The sequence below is a fragment of the Zootoca vivipara genome, chromosome 3, assembly GCF_963506605.1.
Source record: "Zootoca vivipara chromosome 3, rZooViv1.1, whole genome shotgun sequence".
In the NCBI taxonomy this organism is placed as follows: domain Eukaryota; kingdom Metazoa; phylum Chordata; class Lepidosauria; order Squamata; family Lacertidae; genus Zootoca; species Zootoca vivipara.
Window position 1 is genome coordinate 119,938,394 of NC_083278.1, and position 19,538 is coordinate 119,957,931.

The 19,538-nt window shown below is 51.2% G+C and overlaps 1 protein-coding gene across 1 annotated transcript in view; it reads right to left on the reverse strand.

The window, feature by feature from the left end:
* Nucleotides 1–7,829: 7,829 nt before the first annotated feature.
* Nucleotides 7,830–19,538, reverse strand: part of LOC118082917 (cGMP-dependent protein kinase 1-like) — a 32,037-nt gene continuing 20,328 nt past the window's right edge. The window contains exons 14-21 of the mRNA XM_060273242.1: nt 17,721–17,863; nt 17,195–17,284; nt 16,230–16,371; nt 14,055–14,218; nt 11,038–11,154; nt 10,840–10,902; nt 8,334–8,409; nt 7,830–8,234 (exon numbers count right to left, since the gene is read on the reverse strand). Of these exons, the coding sequence (XP_060129225.1) occupies nt 8,148–8,234; nt 8,334–8,409; nt 10,840–10,902; nt 11,038–11,154; nt 14,055–14,218; nt 16,230–16,371; nt 17,195–17,284; nt 17,721–17,863 (882 nt within the window). The 3' untranslated portion in view covers nt 7,830–8,147. The remainder of the gene's footprint in view (nt 8,235–8,333; nt 8,410–10,839; nt 10,903–11,037; nt 11,155–14,054; nt 14,219–16,229; nt 16,372–17,194; nt 17,285–17,720; nt 17,864–19,538) is intronic.

Genomic DNA, 19,538 nt, shown 5'->3' on the forward strand with positions numbered 1-19,538 from the left:
ACGGCGCTGTAGAGCAGAAAACTTTTCTACACCATTTTACACAGATCATGACAACAAAAAACAAACCCTAATTTATGACTTATTTAACGCATTTTTTTCCCTGTGTGTAGATCCATCCCAGGTCTCTGCCCCCAGGAGCCCACAGTTAGAATTTCAACTAGAGCAGGAGCGGGGTATTCACAAATGCCGCTCTCTGGGCTTAGGTCTCAGGTATTTTGGCTGCAGGCGGGCAGAGGTCTTTACTGAATGAGGCATTGGGGGGGGGGTTCACAATAACAGCTTCTCAGCAGGGAGGAGAGGTGGGCAAGTCTGAAATGTGTGAAAACAGTCAAGAACCCAGGATCCCCAGGGATGCCCCTCCAGGTGGTGGAGATGCCAGGCATCATCCTGGCGCCTGGGCATCTTCACTGGGTCTCAAGTGGCAGATATGCAGGTGCAAAATGCACCTGGCGAATTTCAAACACTGCCCAGGACCATCTGATGATGTCCGACACCAACCACTTGGTGAATATAGATCTGAAGGTGGCCTTCCACTCCAGTCTTCTGGCCATGGATTGAGGATTGAGAATCAGCGTTTGGGAACTTTATGCCCAACTTAAAGCAGTTAATTTTAAACTGTTGTGTCACCAACTACCCCCCTCTTGCCCTTTTGCTCTTTCCACTGGCAAACAAGGCAACACCTCCCTCCGCCTGACTCCAGGGCATTTAGAATCATAGAATCGTAGAGTTGGAAGAGACCACAAGGGCCATCCAGTCCAACCCCCTGCCAAGCAGGAAACACCATCAAAGCATTCTTGACATATGCCTGTCAAGCCTCTGCTTAAAGACCTCCAAAGAAGAAGACTCCACCACACTCCTTGGTAGCAAATTCCACTGCTGAACAGCTCTTACTGTCAGGAAGTTCTTCCTAATGTTTAGGTGGAATCTTCTTTCTTGAAGTTTGAATCCATTGCTCCGTGTCCGCTTCTCTGGAGCAGCAGAAAACAACCTTTCTCCCTCCTCTATATGACATCCTTTCATATATTTGAACATGGCTATCATATCACCCCTTAACCTTCTCTTCATTTAAATGCCATCACAACCTTGGCCTGATGCAAAGGATCCTTATTTCTTTCCTACCTTCACATCCTGGCTTCTTTCGGGGGGTGGAACCCAGGGGGGCTGAGACAGGGGTTGGGGGCTTGCTGGGGGTCTCCAATCCAGGCACTGACCAGACTCAGACCTGCTTAGCTTCAGAGAGCTGCTGACTCTCCCTTTAGAAAACCACGTGGTCCTTTGACTCCCTTTCATTGGACCTTTTTATAGAGGTTGGGGGGGCATGTCAGGGATTCATTAGCTGTGGTACCTGCATTGCAGGGGGTTGGGCTGAATGACCTTGGGGGGTCCCTTCCACTGTTACCATTCTGATTCAAAAAACATGCCCCTCTCTCCCCTATTCACAGCCCCACATCCATAACCCTCAAAGCCCTCAGGGGCCTTGCCTGCCCCAACCCAACTTTTTCCCTCTGCCCTTTGACCCTGAGGGTACCAGCCCCCTTTGATCTCCCTTCTCCCCCCCCCAAAAAAACTTGGCATCTTGCGCCCGCGTGGCTGTCAGGCCGTCCCCGGGACCGACCACGGAAGGGGGCGCAGGGGAAGAGAAAGCCTTGCTGCCCAGGAGGACAAAGACCCCCCCAAAAAAAACACTCTCTCTTGATGCAGGTCCGGTCCTGCGTCCGCAAGAGGCAGAGGGGGCGGCAGAGATGGAGGGACGGGACGGGACGGGACGAAGGTCCGTACACCGGTAGCTGGAAACCCAGTTCTAGGGGGAGGAACTTTGGGGGTTGCCAGGCTTCCCTGTCAGGCGTCATGAGCCCCCCCAGCCCCCTCCCCCCGACACGAATCACAGTTTTCCGTGGAAACCAGGAGTGACTAAGCTTGGAAATCTTTTCAGAGGCACTGAAGCGCTTGTCGTCTCTCTTTCAGAGCAGGCGGAACATCATGCATTCTTTGTTCCCCGAGGCAATTTCAGCTCCGCAAAAGCTCTTCTTCTGGGTTTTTTTTGGGGGGTGTTTCAAACACAAAAGCTGTGTTTGCAGCCGTGGTTCTCCAAGCAGCCGGAACGGAGGCAGGAGTGGCCGTCTTGTCACGGAGGCGGATTCTTGCGCCCTGGATCATGTCACGCAATGCGTCTTCTTCGACCCCCCCCCCCCATCGCCGCCTGTCCTGGAGGGTTAAATGTGGGGCACTTGCTCGCTAACCGGGATGGAGCCCTTTCAGAAGGCGCGTTTCAAAACCACCACTGTCTGTCTTCATCTGTCTTTCTTTAGGTGACAGGGCAAGAGGAGGACAGAGGCCCCATTAAAAAGAAAAAGGAAGAACTAGACCAGGCATGTCCGACAGGTAGATCATGATCTACCGGTAGATCACTGAACGTCTGCGGTAGATCACTGATAGATCATTGGTTCCATCCAAAGAAGCTGAACAACTTTGGCTCCCCTTTAAAAAGCTCAACATTTTACCTCCTCCCTGAAAAAACTCAACAACTTTCACCTGAAGCCCCCCCAAATGGGCCTCCCTCCTTCCTAAAAAAGCTCAACTTTGACCTGCCTGAACCCCCCCAAAAGGGAGTAGATCACTGCCAGTTTTTAACTGTGAATAGATCACAGTCTCCTGGGAGTTGGCCCCCCCTGAACTAGACTAACAGCCCCCCCCGTTCTGTGGAGCATAAGTTATGTTATTTATTTATATTCTTTAAATGGTCCTCGTAAGAGGATCAGAGCTACTTACTCCTGAGAATAATAATAATAATAATAATAATAATAATAATAATAATAATATATAATATAATATTTGTACCCTGCCCATCTGGCTAGGTTTCCCCAGCCACCCTGGGTGGCTTCCAAAGAAAAGGAAATGTTCTCTTATGACCAGTGCTTTTTCCAGGGGGGGGGGGGCAGGGGTATGCATACCCCTAAACATTTTGTGCATCTTTGTACTTTTGTCCATTTACTGTATTTATTTTTCCGGTTTGAACTATAAAATGGTGGTTTTCTTGAGTCAAAATGAGAGTATCCCTAAACATTTTAAATAGAAAAAAAGCCCTGCTTATGACCAGATGGGCGGGACACAGGTGGCGCTGTGGGTTAAACCACTGAGCCTAGGGCTTGCTGATCAGAAGCTCAGCGGTTCGAATCCCTGTGATAGGGTGAGCTCCCGTTGCTCGGTCCCAGCTCCTGCCAACCTAGCAGTTCGAAAGCACGTCAAAGTGCAAGTACCGGTAGATAAACAGGGACCGCTCCAGCAGGAAGGTAAACTGTGTTTCCGTGTGCTGCTCTGGTTTGCCAGAAGTGGCTTTGTCATGCTGGCCACATGACCTGGAAGCTATACGCCGGCTCCCTCGGCCAATAATGTGAGATGAGCGCGCAACCCCAGAGTCGGTCACGACTGGACCTAATGGTCAGGGGTCCCTTTACCTTTACCTTAGGGTGCCTTGGTAGGGGACCCAGGTGGCGCTGTGGTTAAACCACTGAGCCTAGGGCTTGCTGATCAGAAGGTCGGCGGTTCGAATCCCTGTGACGGGGTGAGCTCCCGTTGCTCCGTCCCAGCTCCTGCCAACCTAGCAGTTCGAAAGCACGTCAAAATACAAGTAGATAAATAGGTACCGCTACAGCGGGAAGGTAAACAGCGTTTCCATGTGCTGCTCTGGTTTGCCAGAAGCGGCTTTGTCATGCTGGCCACATGACCTGGAAGCTATACGCCGGCTCCCTCGGCCAATAATGCGAGATGAGCGCGCAACCCCAGAGTCGGTCACGACTGGACCTAATGCTCAGGGGTCCCTTTACCTTTACCTTTATGACCAGATGGAACCTGAAGCCACAGCAGAGTCTAGGTTGGGGGGACCTGATGCTCTTTCTCTAGCAAAAGAGGTGCCGGAACCCACCATGAACCCCTCATTCTCTTAGAGGGAGTTGCCACAACAGAGTTCCTGCGAGCTCCGGCTGGGAAAAAAGCCCTGGGAACATCTTATTCCACACCCTCCAACATTTCTGCCATGAAAATAGGGACGTCCAAAGGAAAAAAATGGGACAATCTGGGATCAAACCAGAAACCGGGACAGTTTCTGTAAATCTGGGATTGTCGGGTTGGGGAGAGAGACATGGGGGGGGGGCTGCTGGTGCCTCCTGTGGTCTTGCTGGACTCCAACGCCCATCTTCCCTTGGTATGCCTAACTGGCTGCCTAGCTGGCTGCAGAGACTGCTGGGAGTTGGAGTCAGCAACAGCTGGAAGGCTCCACGATCCTGCCTTGGGTGAACGTAAGAACATAAGAAGAGCCATTAGCTGGATCAGGCCAGCGGCCCACTGGCATCCCCTTCTCACAGTGCCAGCCGGGTGTCCTTTATGGGAAACCAGCAAGCAGGATTCGAACACAAAAACTCTTGGCTTCCGGGTTCAGCGCCAGCGTCGATCGGCGGGGTTTCGTCTCGTCTCCGAGACGGCCCGTCTCTGCTAGGAGTGGGGAGGGCAGCGAGAGCAACGCTGCGCCCCTTAGAACCTCGGGAAGGGCGTCCCGAGGGCAATTTGCTCGGCACAGACCCAATCCGGACTCCCCAACTCTTCGGTTAGCTCTAATAAGAGCTCCGGAGCGAGGAGGGTAGAAGTCGCGGGGGCCATTTTGAGCGGCAACGTTATTCTAGCAGGGAGAAGCTTCAAGCCGAAGGCGGAGAGCGCTGGATTCTTCCGAAAATAAAACGATTGGAAAAGACTGTAAGTAACCTCACGATTTGGATTATAAAACAATTTGGTCTGGGAGAGAGGGGAGAAAAGAGGAAGCCACCCCCCCCCACGGCAACAAAGAGACAGTAAATAGAAACCCGAAGCCATAAACAGAAGATTTGTAATTCAAAAGGATCCCTCAAAGGCATCAAAGAGAATATCCCCTTTGATGCAGGGTGAAAAGGGGAGAGAGACTGTGGTTTATGACTGCCCTGCAGCAATGAGGTAAAGCCTAAGAAAAACCTTTCTTTCCCTCGGGAGCCGGCAGCCCAGGCAATCCAGTGAGTTGATCAGGATTTATAAGTCAATTTTTACTTCACTTTGTATTTCTGGACTTTGTGGAATTTCTTTTTTGGCTTAAGTGCTTGTGAAATGTGAGTTCGAACTTTATTGTTAACAAGACTTGAAGAATGCAGCCAGCTTGTTAAAATGGAGTCGAGAAAATAAACTGTGATCATATTCCACCCCACGTGATAAGTTTTGACCTTGGCAGGACTGAAATATGTCAACAAAAAAGTGTTCCCCTGAGTTCCAGCGGTCTGTTTTGACCTTAATGTGGGAAACAAGAATAGAGTTATGTCAAGAGGAGACACGACGACAGGAGTTACAGCAGAAATTTCAGGAGGTGATGGCGGAATATGATTTTCTAGGAGATGAAGCTTTTGACACTGAGAAAGAGCAATGTGAGAATGACAATGATGGGGAAGGAAAAGATGAAGATGAGGACTGTGATGATTCAACACAAAATGAAACACACCATGAAAAAAATGATGACTCTACTCTACAAAAAGTTGGATGGAGGGCCCTGCCTTTGAGGGGGGCACGACTGGTATTATTGGAACTCCAGAACGCCCACAGGGAAGAAGGAAAAAATATGCAGAGAAGAGAAGAAATTCAGGGGTCCTGTATGGTGACCTGGATGGCAAGAGACTGTAAACAGGGGGTGGGGTGAAGGGAAAGTGATGTTGTGATTATAAGGATGGATTAACAGGTTTATAACTGGTCTGCTGATTTTGGAATTTGCTGGATTGGGGGGGGTGGAGCCGGTAATCGGGGATGTAAGGTTAAATTGAGAATAGTTATAGTTTTAAAAGTGAATGTTTTGGAAAATGTGAAAATATGGAGGCTTATAGAGGGAGAAAAAAAAATTAATTAGGCACGGGAAGAGAAAATGGGAGTTTGAATTTTCAGTGATTTGAATATTAGATGAAAATGTTAACAATTGATTTATAAGTTGTATAAGATACAAAGGTGTATTTTTATAAAGTAAGAAACTGTTGCAGATGATAAAAAAGGGATGAAAACCGGGGAAGGGGGGGAGGGGAAGCCCATAAAATATGGTTTTTCAACTATGAATGCAAGAAAAATTTTTCTGTTTTGTATTGTTTTTTTCTTTTTCTTTTTTTTCTTCGCCCTTTCTTTTTCCCCTTTTTTTCCTATTTATATTTTTCTCTTTTTTTGGTATAACAATAGATGGTTGGATGGATGTCCTCCTGCGTACTGCCCTGGTTTGCTGGAGCTCCCTGGTGGCAGGGGGGGGCTTTGGGGTCAGGGGAGGGGGAGGAGGACAGAAATCCAAGCATAAAATGGACCATTTCTGACTGTTCACAAACATGGGATACTTCTGTGGCAGGGGAGGACCCATGTGGGTGGGTAGGAAGGAGGTGGAAAAGGGGTTTAAGTATGTACCGTTTTTTTGTTTTTTTGTATTTTGTAAAATTAATAAAAAGTATGTTAAAAAAAAAAAAACAAACACAAAAACTCTTTCTCCTCCTCTGCTTCCCAGAGAGTCTTGGAAATTCACAAGCCTTCCTGCCTCTGACTGTGGAGGGCAGAGCAGAGCCCTCCTGGCTAGTAGCCATCGATAGCCCCCTCTTCTTCCATGAGTTTGCCCAATCTACTTTGAAGGCTTTCCAAGCTGGTGACCAGCACTGCCTCCTGTGGCAGGGAGTTCCCCAGTTTAACTCTGTGCTGTGTGGTGAATGGCTTCCTTTTATCTCTCCTGAGTCTCCCAACCTTCAACTTCACTGGATAGCCATGAGTTCCAGCATTATGAGAGTGAAAGAAAAACATTTCTGCAGCCACTTTCTCCAGGCCAGGCCTAATTTTATATCAAGTCGCCTCTTCCTGGCCTTTTCTCTAAACCAGGGGTCCCCAAACTAAGGCCCGGGGGCCGGATGTGGCCCAATCGCCTTCTAAATCCGGCCCGCGGAGAGTCCAGGAATCAGCATGTTTTTACATGAGTAGAATGTGTCCATTTATTTAAAATGCATCTCTGGGTTATTTGTGGGGCCCGCCTGGTGTTTTTACATGAGTAGAATGTGTCCTTTTATTTAAAATGCATCTCTGGGTTATTTGTGGGGCATAGGAATTCGTTCATATTTTTTTCAAAATATAGTCTGGCCCCCTACAAGGTCTGAGGGGCAGTGGACCGGCCCCCTGCTGAAAAAGTTTGCTGACCCCTGCTCTAAACCAAAAAGTCATAAACTCTGCAGCTTTTCTTCAAAGGGGAGTTGCTCTATCTCCTTGGTTATTTTGAACCTTTTCCTGGAGAAGAGAAGGTTAAGGGGTGATATGATAGCCATTTTCAAATATATAAAAGGATGTCATATAGAGGAGGGAGAAAGGTTGTTTTCTGCTGCTCCAGAGAAGCGGACACAGAGCAATGGATTCAAGCTACAAGAAAGAAAATTCCACCTAAACATTAGGAAGAACTTCCTGACAGTAAGAGCTGTGAGGCAGTGGGATTTGCTGCCAAGGAGTGTGGTGGAGTCTCCTTCTTTGGAGGTCTTTAAGCAGAGGCTTGACAGGCATATGTCAAGAATGCTTTGGTGGTGCTTCCTGCTCGGCAGGGGGTTGGACTGGATGGCCCTTGTGGTCTCTTCCAACTCTACGATTCTATGATTCCAACTCTACAATCTCCCGTTTGAGGTGAGCTGACCAGAACAGCACACAGTGTATTCCAAATGTCGTCGCACCTGGAGAGCTGGGGGAGACAGAAGGCGAACCAGCAGTTGCCCCCCCCCCCGCCCGCATGCCCAAATCGTAGAAGCGGGGGCCAGACTGTTCCCTGAACTAATTTTATTTTCCACATTGAGCAGGACGAGACAAGGCAGATCGGAGGGTCTCCCCCTTTCACAGTGACTCAGCCCACTGCAGCCATCAGCTCCCAGAGAAGGCAGTTGTGGGGGGAGAGGAAGGGGCACACGAGAGCCTTTGCCAAGCACTGGGGGGCAGGGGGCTGAGGACATCCAGGCTGGGGGGCCCCTGCTGAAAAGCATTTCGAGGGGAGAGAGAGGCTCCTGGGACTCCCTCTCAGCTGCACTTCCAGTCTGTGGGGTCAAAGGAAGGGTCTTCCTGCCCTCCCCCCCTCCCTCTGTGGTTCCAGGAGCTTAGAAGTCTTCATCCCAGCCAGAGAACTCCTCTTCGGGCTGCTGCCGGGAGACAGAGAAGCGCTTGAAGTTGATGTAGGGGGAGCCCTGGAGGAGGAGGGGGAAAAGTAGGCAATTGTGAGGGTAGACGGCAGCTGGAGGGGAGTCCTTGCTGCCCCCAAAGAGCCCCCCACCTCCACCCGATACCTGCTTGAGCAGAACGGTGGTGGGGGCCTCGATCTGACGCAGCGCCAGCTTTTTCCAGGAGAGGGAGCTGAACCACCTGTGGGCAAGAAGGCAAGGCATGGGTCAGCGGGTTGGAAGATTCAGGACAGATCAAGGAAAATCCCTCTTCACCCAACACATGGTCCAAACTGGACCAATAGTTGCTTAATTGCTCATTGAAATGGAAAAAACAACTCTGTATGTGTACGATGGTACCTTGGTAGTTGAACGGCTTCGCTCCCGAACAAATTGGCTCCCGAATGCCCATTTGTTCCAGTTTGCAAACCTTTTTCGGAAGCCGAACGTCTGACGCGGCTTCCGATTGAGTGCAGGAAGTTCCTGCAGCCAATCGGAAGCTGTGCCTTGGGTTTTCGAACGGTTTCGGGAGTCGAATAGACTCCCGGAATGGATTAAGTTTGAGAACCAAAGTATCACTCTACTGCTAAAAGTTTAGCATGGTATGGAAAGTTCGATAGAGCTGAACTAAACCTCTCAGAGTGCCTAACAAGTTAATCATCCGGCGAGAATGCATCTCGGCTAGCTCTCAGGAGGTGTTTAACTTAGGTCACAAGAGGCATTCAGTTACAAGTCTCCATTTGGGGTGTGTTAGTCAGAGGCGTCTTTCCCACAGGGCCTAGTGGCGCATTGCGCCAGGGCGCCGGCCTCTTGGGGGTGCTGGTGGGGCACAACCAGTCACTAAGCCCTATGGCGTCCTTTCTACAAAATGGGAACGGACTGCTCTTATGTTAGTGGTCTGTTTCATTTTGATCCTTGCATCGCCGTATCACACAGTCAAAAACGTAAATCCGATTCCTGGCAGGAAATAATGAACGAAAAGGGGGGGGGAGTCCCGTGTTGCCCTGCGCGCCCTCTCCCTTTGCGCCGATTGGCCGAGGAGCGAAGCAGCGAGTCGTTCAAAGGCGAGTGTGGAGCCGGAGGCACTTTGGGCGCGCGTCCCGTTTCAAGCAGTTCTTCTTGAGACACACCAACACCAACGCCAGTCATGAAAAGACGGGCAGCACTTCCCCGACTCGCGGCCACACATTGCAAAGCCAGGGAGTGTGGAAGGCACAAGGTGCAGAGAGAGAGAGAGAGAGAGCATGTGTGTGTGAAGAGGCAGCGATAGGAGGCGACACAAGTGAGCGAGAGCGCGGGGTTGGGGGGCAGGGTGTGAAGAAACCAAATTCTCCTTCCCGCGCCTCAGGCCAGCAAAAGCCGTGCGCCTTTCCTCGTCCCTGCGGCTGCCCAATGGCCAGCGCCAGCCCCGCCAAGATGGACAGCATTGCCAGCCAGTCGCCGCCTCCCGCACCTTTCCTGCAGCCCGCCTACTTCTTCGTGGCGGCAGCTGCAGTGGCGGCTTCACAGAGCGCGCAGCAGCAGCAACTCAGCCCGCAGCACCAGTCCTCCCCCAGCGGCGTCAAAAGCGCCTGTTGTCGCTGCGCCGAAGCCCCTGCCGCAGCCGCAGCCGCAGCAGATGAAGCGCCCCCGCTTGCCGCCGGCGGAGTTGAAGCGCTGCAAGCGGCGCCTCAACTTCAGCGGCTTCGGCTACAGCCTCCCTCACTGACCAACAAATTTGCTAGACAGATATATTTTTTAAAGACACAAAAAAATGAGCATTTTTATAGCAGATTTACAACTTTGGGAAACGGGGGGGGGGGCGGGCGCTGGAGGGATCTTTGCACCACGGCGCCGGATATGCTTAAGACGGCCCTGGACTGTTAGTCTCTGTTCTGAAAGCAGCCAGGAAGAAGAAAGGCTGTGCTAAGGGTCATCATCTCTGTTTAGGGACCCAGCCTCCAGCTAATGCAAACTGGGTTTGGAGAGGGTTTGGAGAGCTTTGATTTCAGCTCTGGAGGAAGACATGTCATATTTCTAAGATGTTCTATCTGTGCTAGGATCAGCACCCGATAGTATGCAACCATCCAGATGAAACATTATTGATTTAAGTTTGTTTTGCTGCGGGTTCTGTTAGCAAAGCTTTTGAACCATATTTTTTACCCGGACAATTTTTATTTCAAGAACAGTCAGTTTGGATTCATCCTACGGCTCCCAAATGTGCGATATCAATAACCACAATATGGTCTGACTCAGTATAAGGCAGCTTCCTATGTCCCTTCCCCTCGCCCTGGGGCTGGTGGGAGTTGTAGTTCAAAGCAGCTGGAAGGCACCAGGTGCAGGAAGGCCAAAGGAGGGAAGAAATTCCTTCAGTAGCACCTTAAAGACCAACTAAGTTTATATTTTGGTATGAGCTTTCGTGTGCATGCACACTTCTTCAGATATCTGAAGAAGTGCGCATGCACACGAAAGCTCATACCAAAATATAAACTTAGTTGGTCTTTAAGGTGCTACTGAAGGAATTTTTTTATTTTGCTTCGACTCAGACCAACACGGCTACCTACCTGTAAAAGGAGGGAAGAGAAACCCTTGGCCTCTCCTGCGCCTCCTGCTGGCAGAGACAGGCACTGCAGCTTCTGCCCTGTGGACTCACCTGTGCTTCCGGATGCCACGGATGCCGCTGCTGGTGTTGCCCAGGCGCTGCCCTGGCCGGCGCCTGCCATAAAGACCAGAGTCAGGAAAGGTCGGGGGAGGGGAGAGAAGAGGAGGTTCAGCCACATTCCTTTGCACATGACGCATGCACTTTCCATGTGATAAGAGGGGAGCCTGAGACCCCCCAAAGGAGACACACCTGCACAGCTTGGCCACGAGGGAGCAGGCCGACTCGCTCACAAACACCGGGAAGGAGAAGACGCCGTCCATGATCTTGCTGTAGATCTTCTGAGGCTCAGCGCTGTGGAAGGGGGGCCTTGGGGTTGGGGAGACAGGGGAAGCTGTCATGAATTTTCTTCTATCAACTGCACCATCGCAAAGTCTAAGGGGGCTTTTACTTGGGCAGAGTAGCAGCGGCCTATGGGAACCTCTAAAATCAAAAGATTTTGGGAAATGATATATAACGAACTGAAAAAGATTTTTAAATACACCTTTCCCAAAAAAACCGGAAGCTTTTTTATTAGGACTTATAGGACAAGAGATAGAGAAAGGAGATCAAGTATTATTTATGTATGTGACAACTGCGGCTAGGACTTTGTTAGCCCCAAAATGGAAAACCCAGGAGTTACCGACGATTGAAGAGTGGCAGACGAAAATGATGGACTATGCGGAATTAGCAAGACTGACTAGCAGGATCCGAAACCAGGGAGAGGCAAGGTTCCAAAAAGACTGGAGTAAATTTGTGGACTATATGGAGAGGAATTGTAGAAGCTTAAAGACACTTGCAGGACTGAAATAAATCCTACGAATTGACTTTAAGTAGAAGGAGTAAAGGAACTGCGAGATAGGAGTGGACAAGAAAACCGAATGGGGGGAAGGAGGGAAGTCAAAGCTCGGCATAGCAAAGAAAATTGTAATAATTGATTAGATGTTAAGAAAATTTTTTGTGTTTATTATGTTTATGTGTTGTTGTGTTGTGTTTGAAGTTTTTGTTTAAATGTGTTTAATTGGAAAATTTAATAAATTGTCTTAAAAAAAAAGCAGAATCCAGGGGCAGCGGCGGAGAAAAGCAGGGTGGGGCGAGCCGGGGCACGATGCTCCAAGGAGTCTGCCTGCCCCCTCCCTCTCAGCTGCCCTACAGCTGAGGGGGAGGCAGCGGGCAGACCATTTGGGGAGTGTGGAGCCTGCGGGCGCAAAAACCACCGCGTCTCTCCCAGGAGAGAGGCGTGGCTCGGGTGCGCTGCAAGCCCCACAGTGAGTGCCACCCAGCATTCTGTCACCCCCTTCAGTGGGGACACCGGGGTGGACCGCCCCCACCGTACCCCCTTTCTCCACCCCTGTCCAGGGGTCTACGAGTTACAGTGAGGCAGGCATTCTCTCACCTTCTCTACGCTTCACACATGCAGAGAAATTAAGTCACCTCTCTCTCTCTCTCTCTTGCTCAAGGCCAAGAGTTTGTCCTGCACAAACTTTCTCAGCTCATCGTTAATACAGTTCTCATAAGGAGATTCTCCAAATGAGATCCCTTCACTCCCCGTTTTCACATTTCTTCCTATCTAGGCAACCTAGGGCTGTGGGTGGCACTGTGGTCTAAACCACAGAGCCTAGGACTTGCGGATCAGAAGGTCAGCGGTTCAAATCCCTCCGATGGGGTGAGCTCCTGTTGCTCAGTCCCAGCTCCTGCCAACCTAGCAGTTCGAAAGCACGTCAAAGTGCAAGTAGATAAATAGGTACCACTCCGGCGGGAAGGTAAACAGCGTTTCCGTGTGCTGCTCTGGTTCGTCAGAAGCGGCTTTGTCATGCTGGCCACATGACCCGGAAGCTGTTTGCAGACAAACGCCAGCTCCCTCAGCCTATAGAGCGAGATGAGCGCCGCAACCCCAGAGTCAGTCACGACTGGACCTAATGGTCAGGGGTCCCTTTACCTTTAGGCTACCTATCCGTGTAAGTACAGGCTTGGCCTGGCCCATTTCACTGCTTTGGTCGAAACTGAGGCGGGTGGGTTCTAGCGAGATCTCACAAGATTTCAAGGAGATCTTGTGAGATTTCGGCAAGATCTTGCGGAGTGCACAAGATGGAGCGAGGCTTCTGCAGTATCTCGCCAGGAGCCATTTCCGCAGTGGGGCTGCCCTTCGGTTTGCTGCCTCTTGGGGTTCCCGACATGCAGTGGCTGCCTCAGCCTGCCCCATTGGGGGGGGGGTCAGCCCTGAATATGTTGATCCACAAAAAAGCCAGAAGGTGATGCTGAGCACCTCTGTGTCCCCAAAGCCACTCCCTGACCACCAAAGACCCCCCTTCCTTGCAACTGGCTCCCATCCCTCCCCTAAATCACAAGATATCCCTCTGCACTAAACTAGAAGGAGCTGAGCGAGAGGGCGCTATGGCCTTCCTTGATGCAATCTGGGGTGCCCTCTTCATAGAATCATAGAGTTGGAAGAGACCACAAGGGCCATCCAGTCCAACCCCCTGCCAAGCAGGAAACACCATCAAAGCATTCTTGACATGCGCCTGTCAAGCCTCCGCTTAAAGACCTCCAAAGAAGGAGACTCCACCACACTCCTTGGTAGCAAATTCCACTGCCGAACAGCTCTTACTGTCAGGAAGTTCTTCCTAATGTTTAGGTGGAATCTTCTTTCTTGTAGCTTGAATCCATTGCTCCGTGTCCGCTTCTCTGGAGTAGCAGAAAACAACCTTTCTCCCTCCTCCATATGACATCCTTTTATATATTTGAACATGGCTATCATATCACCCTTTAACCGTCTCTTCTCCAGGCTAAACATACCCAGCTCCCTAAGCCGTTCCTCATAAGGCATCGTTTCCAGGCCTTTGACCATTCTGGTTGCCCTCCTCTGGACACGTTCCAGCTTGTCAGTATCCTTCTTGAACTGTGGTGCCCAGAACTGGGCACAGTACTCCAGGTGAGGTCTGACCAGAGCAGAATACAGTGGTACTATTACTTCCCTTGATCTAGACGCTATACTCCTATTGATGCAGCCCAGAATTGGATTGGCTCTTGCAGCACTGCAGCCCCTTCCCCCTGCTGGGCTCCAGCTGGCCGTTTCTGGCACCCCCCAAACTTTAGGGTGCACCCATTGCTTTGTCCTCCCCGCCTCTGCACCTGTGTTTTCTCCCCACCAACCAACCCCACAGCTGCTGCTGGAAGTGAAGAGAACCCAGCACAAGGGGGGGCCCCCCATAATCTTGTGGGTGACTCACCGTCCGACAAGCATCTCAAAGATGAGCACCCCCAGGGTCCAAAAGTCCACGGCAAAGTCGTGCCCTTCGTGGCGGAGGATCTCGGGAGCCAGGTACTCGGGGGTCCCACAGAAGGAGTAGGTCTTCTCCCCCCGCCTCAGCGCCTTGGCAAAGCCAAAGTCTACCTACGGAGAAACAAGCCGCTGGGGGTTAAGAAGAAACCGGCTGGATCAGGCCCATGAGTCCAGCATCCTGTTCAAATGCCCCAATGGGAAACCCACAAGCACTCTCCTGTTGTGTCCCCCACTGTTTGGTATTCAGCGGTAGACTGCACCTGGGTTTGGAGGTTCTGCTATCACAGTAGTTGTCCTGATAGGATCATGCCCATGATCCTTTCTCTCAGGGGCCGATGAGGAGGGGCCCCAGTGGGAAACCAATAAAGAAGAGAGAGAGAGAGAATGATGCTGACACCCCCCCCCGTCGCTGCCCGGACCTCTTTCTTGAATAGGGTTGGGCCTTCTCGGTGGTGGCGCCTGCCCTGTGGAACGCCCTCCCAACAGATGTCAAAAAGGAAAACAACTACCAGACTTTTAGAAGACATCTGAAGGCAGCCCTGTTCAGGGAGGCTTTTAATGTTTAATAGATTATTGTGTTGTATTTTTCTGTTGGAAGCCACCCAGAGTGGCTGGGGAGACCCGGCCAGATGGGCGGGGTATAAGTAAAAAATTATTATTATTATTATTATTATTATTATTATTATTATTATTATTATTATTAATTATTATTATTATTATTATTAAAGGTAAAGGTAAAGGGACCCCTGACCATTAGGTCCAGTCGTGACCGACTCTGGGGTTGCGCGCTCATCTCGCATTATTGGCCGAGGGAGCCGGCGTATAGCTTCCAGGTCATGTGGCCAGCATGACAAAGCCGCTTCTGGCAAACCAGCCGCCCAGAGTGGCTGGGGGAACCCGGCTAGATGGGCGGGGTATAAATAATAAATTATTATTATTATTATTAGCACACGGAAACGCCGTTTACCTTCCCGCTGTAGCGGTTCCTATTTATCTACTTGCATTTTGACGTGCTTTCGAACTGCTAGGTTGGCAGGAGCTGGGACCAAGCAACGGGAGCTCACCCCGTCACAGGGATTCGAACCGCCAACCTTCTGATCAGCAAGCCCTAGGCTCAGTGGTTTAACCACAGCGCCACCTGGGTCCCTGGTATTATTATTATTACTTCTTTCCAAATAAATGTGCCGAGGGAAGCACCGTTACAGGGAACACAGTGAGTAATGTCAAAACCAATTTTACTGGAACTGAAGCTGCCCACTCAGCCAGACGCAGGAAGGGTTTATCCTCAACCGACAGGTGTGTCCACGCACAGGTGTAGGGGGGGAATGGTAAGCTGTGAGGTCAGATTTGCTACATTTGACCTCATGGGTTCCCACAGGTAAGGAGGACACAGCGACCATGAGCTGTGGCTAATGTTCCCATTTCCAAGCGAGTTGAGCCTCTCTGTCGCTGCCCTTTCTCCCTGCAGGCATAAATGCAGCACTTCCCAAGGGGGCGCTCTGCCCCATGGAGGGTGGTGGGGTTACCTGTGGGGAGCTAAAAGGGGGTTAGGGGGCAGGCTGCCACAGGTGTAAATGACTATCAGACATTGGGAAAGCTGGTACCACTGGATCAAGATAATCAGTTAAAGGAAATGGTTTTAATTGGATTTTTGAATAAAGGTGGGATTCCTTGTGACCGTTTTGAATTTCGCTGTGCTCTTATTTTCCTTGATGGCTCACGCAAACCCACTATTCTGAATCATAGAGTTGAAAGGGACCCCCAAGGTTCATCTAGCGCAGCCCCTTGCAATACAGGAATCTCAACTAAAGCATATGTAACGCTTTTTATAGGGGAGGGGGCACTGGAGCCAAGTGGGTGGGGGGCCTGAAAAAGTTTGGGAGTCACTGATCTAGAGGGCATTTCTTGTCAGGACCAGGGCCATTATTTTCACATGGAACGTTTGACTGGCGAAAAGCACCTCTGAGCACATGCAGAGTGTGCTCCCCTTTGCCATCGCCAACGGTCCATCCCTCCACCCTCAGAGGTCGGGGGGGGGCTTGTTCTGAGGTGGGATAGCTGCCCCTGCCCACCTTTCCAGAAACCCCTCTGTGCCGCCCTCGCCCCCCCCCCTCTGCGTTACCAGCTTGACGTAGCCCTTGGCGTCCAGCATCAAATTCTCTGGCTTCAGGTCACGATACACGACCCCCTGGGCATGCAGGTAGTCCAGGGCCTCGACCACGCAGGCAGAGCAGAAGACGGCCACCGGCTCCGAGAAGCAGCGGCTGGAGGGGCGAGAGGAGACGTAGCCATGCTCAGAGGCAGGACAGCTGCTTGGCATGCAGATGGCCTCAGGCTCCAAGCCCAGAGGCTCTGGGCAGGGCTGGGGTCCCAGGAAGGCCATTGCTGCCAGTCAGTGTAGGCAATACGGAGTTTGGTGGACTTGGAGTAAAGCAGCTTTCTCGTTCCTGCTTAAATCAACCCTTTAATTCAGAACAAGGAGGACTAGAATCTTGCTTTGCCTTCAGGTGAATAGGTCTGCCTGCGGCTCATTCTCCAGCAGCTGCAGGCAGGGCTGGGAAAGGCTCTCTGAAGGAAGCTGTTGCAGATACTGAACTGGAGGGACTCAGAGTCTCGTAGAATTGTAGAGGTACCCAAAGGTCATCTACTCCAACCCCCTGCAATGCAAAGGCTCTCCAATGGTGAAAGGTCGGTTCTTAGGATCAGGCATAACCAGGAGAGGTTAATAACCGTTCGCTCCATTACTGGGGCCACCAAGACTCCCTGTGAAGAGGCTTTCCTTTCCTCCAGCAAGAAACTCCCAGGGTTAAATCCAGCCCTCTAATGCACCCCCAGGGCCCCTCCTGCTCATGGGGACAGCTTGGCCTTGGGCTTGAGTGGGCGTGGCCTTCTCCCCTGGGGCGGAGCTTCCAGTGGCCAGGAGGTGGAGCTACTGCCCAGGGCCCCAGAGGTTCCCGCCCACTCTGCCATTCTATGGTTCCAGTCTATGATCTGTCCCAACCAGCCCCCCTTTCCAGTTCACAGCCCCCACCCGCCTGTTGGCACAGCCTGCCCCACATCCCCGCCCCTCCCTCTACCCCCACTTACGCCTCGCGCAGCTTGGCCCACAACTCGCCCCCCTGGCAGAACTCCAGCAGCAGATAGACGTGGCGGCTGTCCCGGAAGGTGGCAAAGAGCCTGCAGGGGAGAGAGGGCAGGGGGTGAGAAGGGGCAGTGGGGAGGGAGGGGACCCCAGAAACCGGCAGATATAAAACACAATAAAAGACCCAACGGTAAAAGCTTCGCTAGACAGGGCTGCCTCCTGAAAATCATATAGTTATTCATCTCCTTGATGTCATTTGATGGGAGGGCGTCCCACAGGGAACAAGAAGGACCTCCTCCAGCAGCCAGGCCCTTCCTATGTTCCTGTGGAACCTCCAGCTCCAGGGACAGTCTACCTGGATTCCGAAGTCCTTAGGAGTATTTGGCCGCTGCAAGAACAGGGTGCTGGGCTCTGGTGGGGCCACCTCTGGCTTGACGCAGCCTCTGATGTCCACCTCTGTGGACTCTGGGCCCCAGCCCACCCCTTGCCCCAAGCTGGAGACGGGGAGTGGGAAGAGGACGGAGCCAGCACCTGACGATGAAGGGGCAGTGGCTCTGCCGGAGGACCTTCTTCTCCATCAGGACGTGCTCCTGCTGCCGCTTCTGCACCACGTGGTCCTTCCGCAGGCGCTTGAGGGCAAAGAAGCGCTCCTGGCCCTCCTCCACACAACGGACCTGCGAGGTAGGCAGGGAGGAGAGGGGAGAAGTGGGGAGCCGCTGGCACAGCGCAGGCCAAGATAGCTCTGTCGGTGGAGCAGGGCCGCGGGTTCAAGCCCCACGTAGGGCAAAGGATTCCTGCATTGGACTAGATGACCCTTGGGGTCCCTGCCAGCTTTACAGTGCTAAGATTCGATGAGCCTTGTTGGAAGATTCAGGATAGACAAAAGGAAGTCCTTCTTCCTGACAGTAAGAGCTGTTCGACAGTGGAATTTGCTGCCAAGGAGTGTGGTGGAGTCTCCTTCTTTGGAGGTCTTTAAGCAGAGGCTTGACAGGCATATGTCAAGAATGCTTTGGTGGTGTTTCCTGCTTGGCAGGGGGTTGGACTGGATGGCCCTTGTGGTCTCTTCCAACTCTAGGATTCTATGATTCACTAGGGAACTCCCTGCTGCAGGAGGCAGGGATGACCAGCAACATGGATGGCTTTGGAAGAGGATTGGAAATTTCAGAGAGGAAGAGAGGATTATTGATGGCCAGTAGCCAGGGGGGCTCTGCTCTGCCTCCACAGTCAGAGGCAGCGATGTTTCTGAATCCCAGGAGGGCAGAGCTGCTCTTGCACCCAGGGCCTGCTGACAGGCATCTGGTCGGCCCCTGGGAGAACAGGATGCTGGACTGGATGGGCCACTGGGCGGATCCATCAAGTCCTTCTTAGGTTCCTTCTCTTGTCCCCACCCTCTGGGTGGCACAGCCAGACCCCAGCAGGGCACTGGAGGTGGCATTGCCCAGGGTGGGTATTTGATGACAAGGTAAAGGTGTAAGGATCCGTCATCCAGTCGAATAAGCAGGAGTCACAGCTAGAGAACCCCGGGCCAGATGGCCACCCAACCTCTGCTTGAAGCCCTCCAAGGGAGTCCGTTCCTCCCCCAGCCCTTTGTATATACAGTACTGGTAATTCTTATTAAATTTTCTGTTTTACAATTTAGAATATGCACTTTTACACCCTTAAGATATCACCCTTCTTCTCTTTCAATGGTTCACTTTACATATCATAAATCTCTGCATATTTTACAAAAAACTATACCATTCACTATTCCATTACTGCATTGCATCCATCAAAACTTATTTTCGCTGTTGAATTTATCTTAATGCTGCCAACCTTTTCAGCTGTACACCATTATTTCCTATACATTCAATAAAGGTTTTCCAATCTTCTCTAAACGTATGTTCTTCTTGTTCCCTTATTATATATATTAAGTCTGCAAGCTGCGCATAGTCCATCAGTTTAAGTTGCCATTCTTCTTTGGTTGGGACCTCGCTCATTCTCATTTTTGGGCTAACAAAACACGGGCCGCAGAAAAAGCATACATAAATAACCTTTTTTGACACCTGGGAATTTCGGTCTGAATTATCCCCAACAGAAAAGACTCAGTTTGGGGGGGGAGGGGGGAAGTATAGAATCATAGAGTTGGAAGAGACCACAAGGGCCATCCAGTCCAACCCCCTGCCAAGCAGGAAACACCATCAAAGCATTCTTGACATATGCCTGTCAAGCCTCTGCTTAAAGACCTCCAAAGAAGGAGACTCCACCACACTCCTTGGCAGCAAATTCCACTGTCGAACAGCTCTTACTGTCAGGAAGTTCTTCCTAACGTTGAGGTGGAATCTTCTTTCTTGTAGTTTGAATCCATTGCTC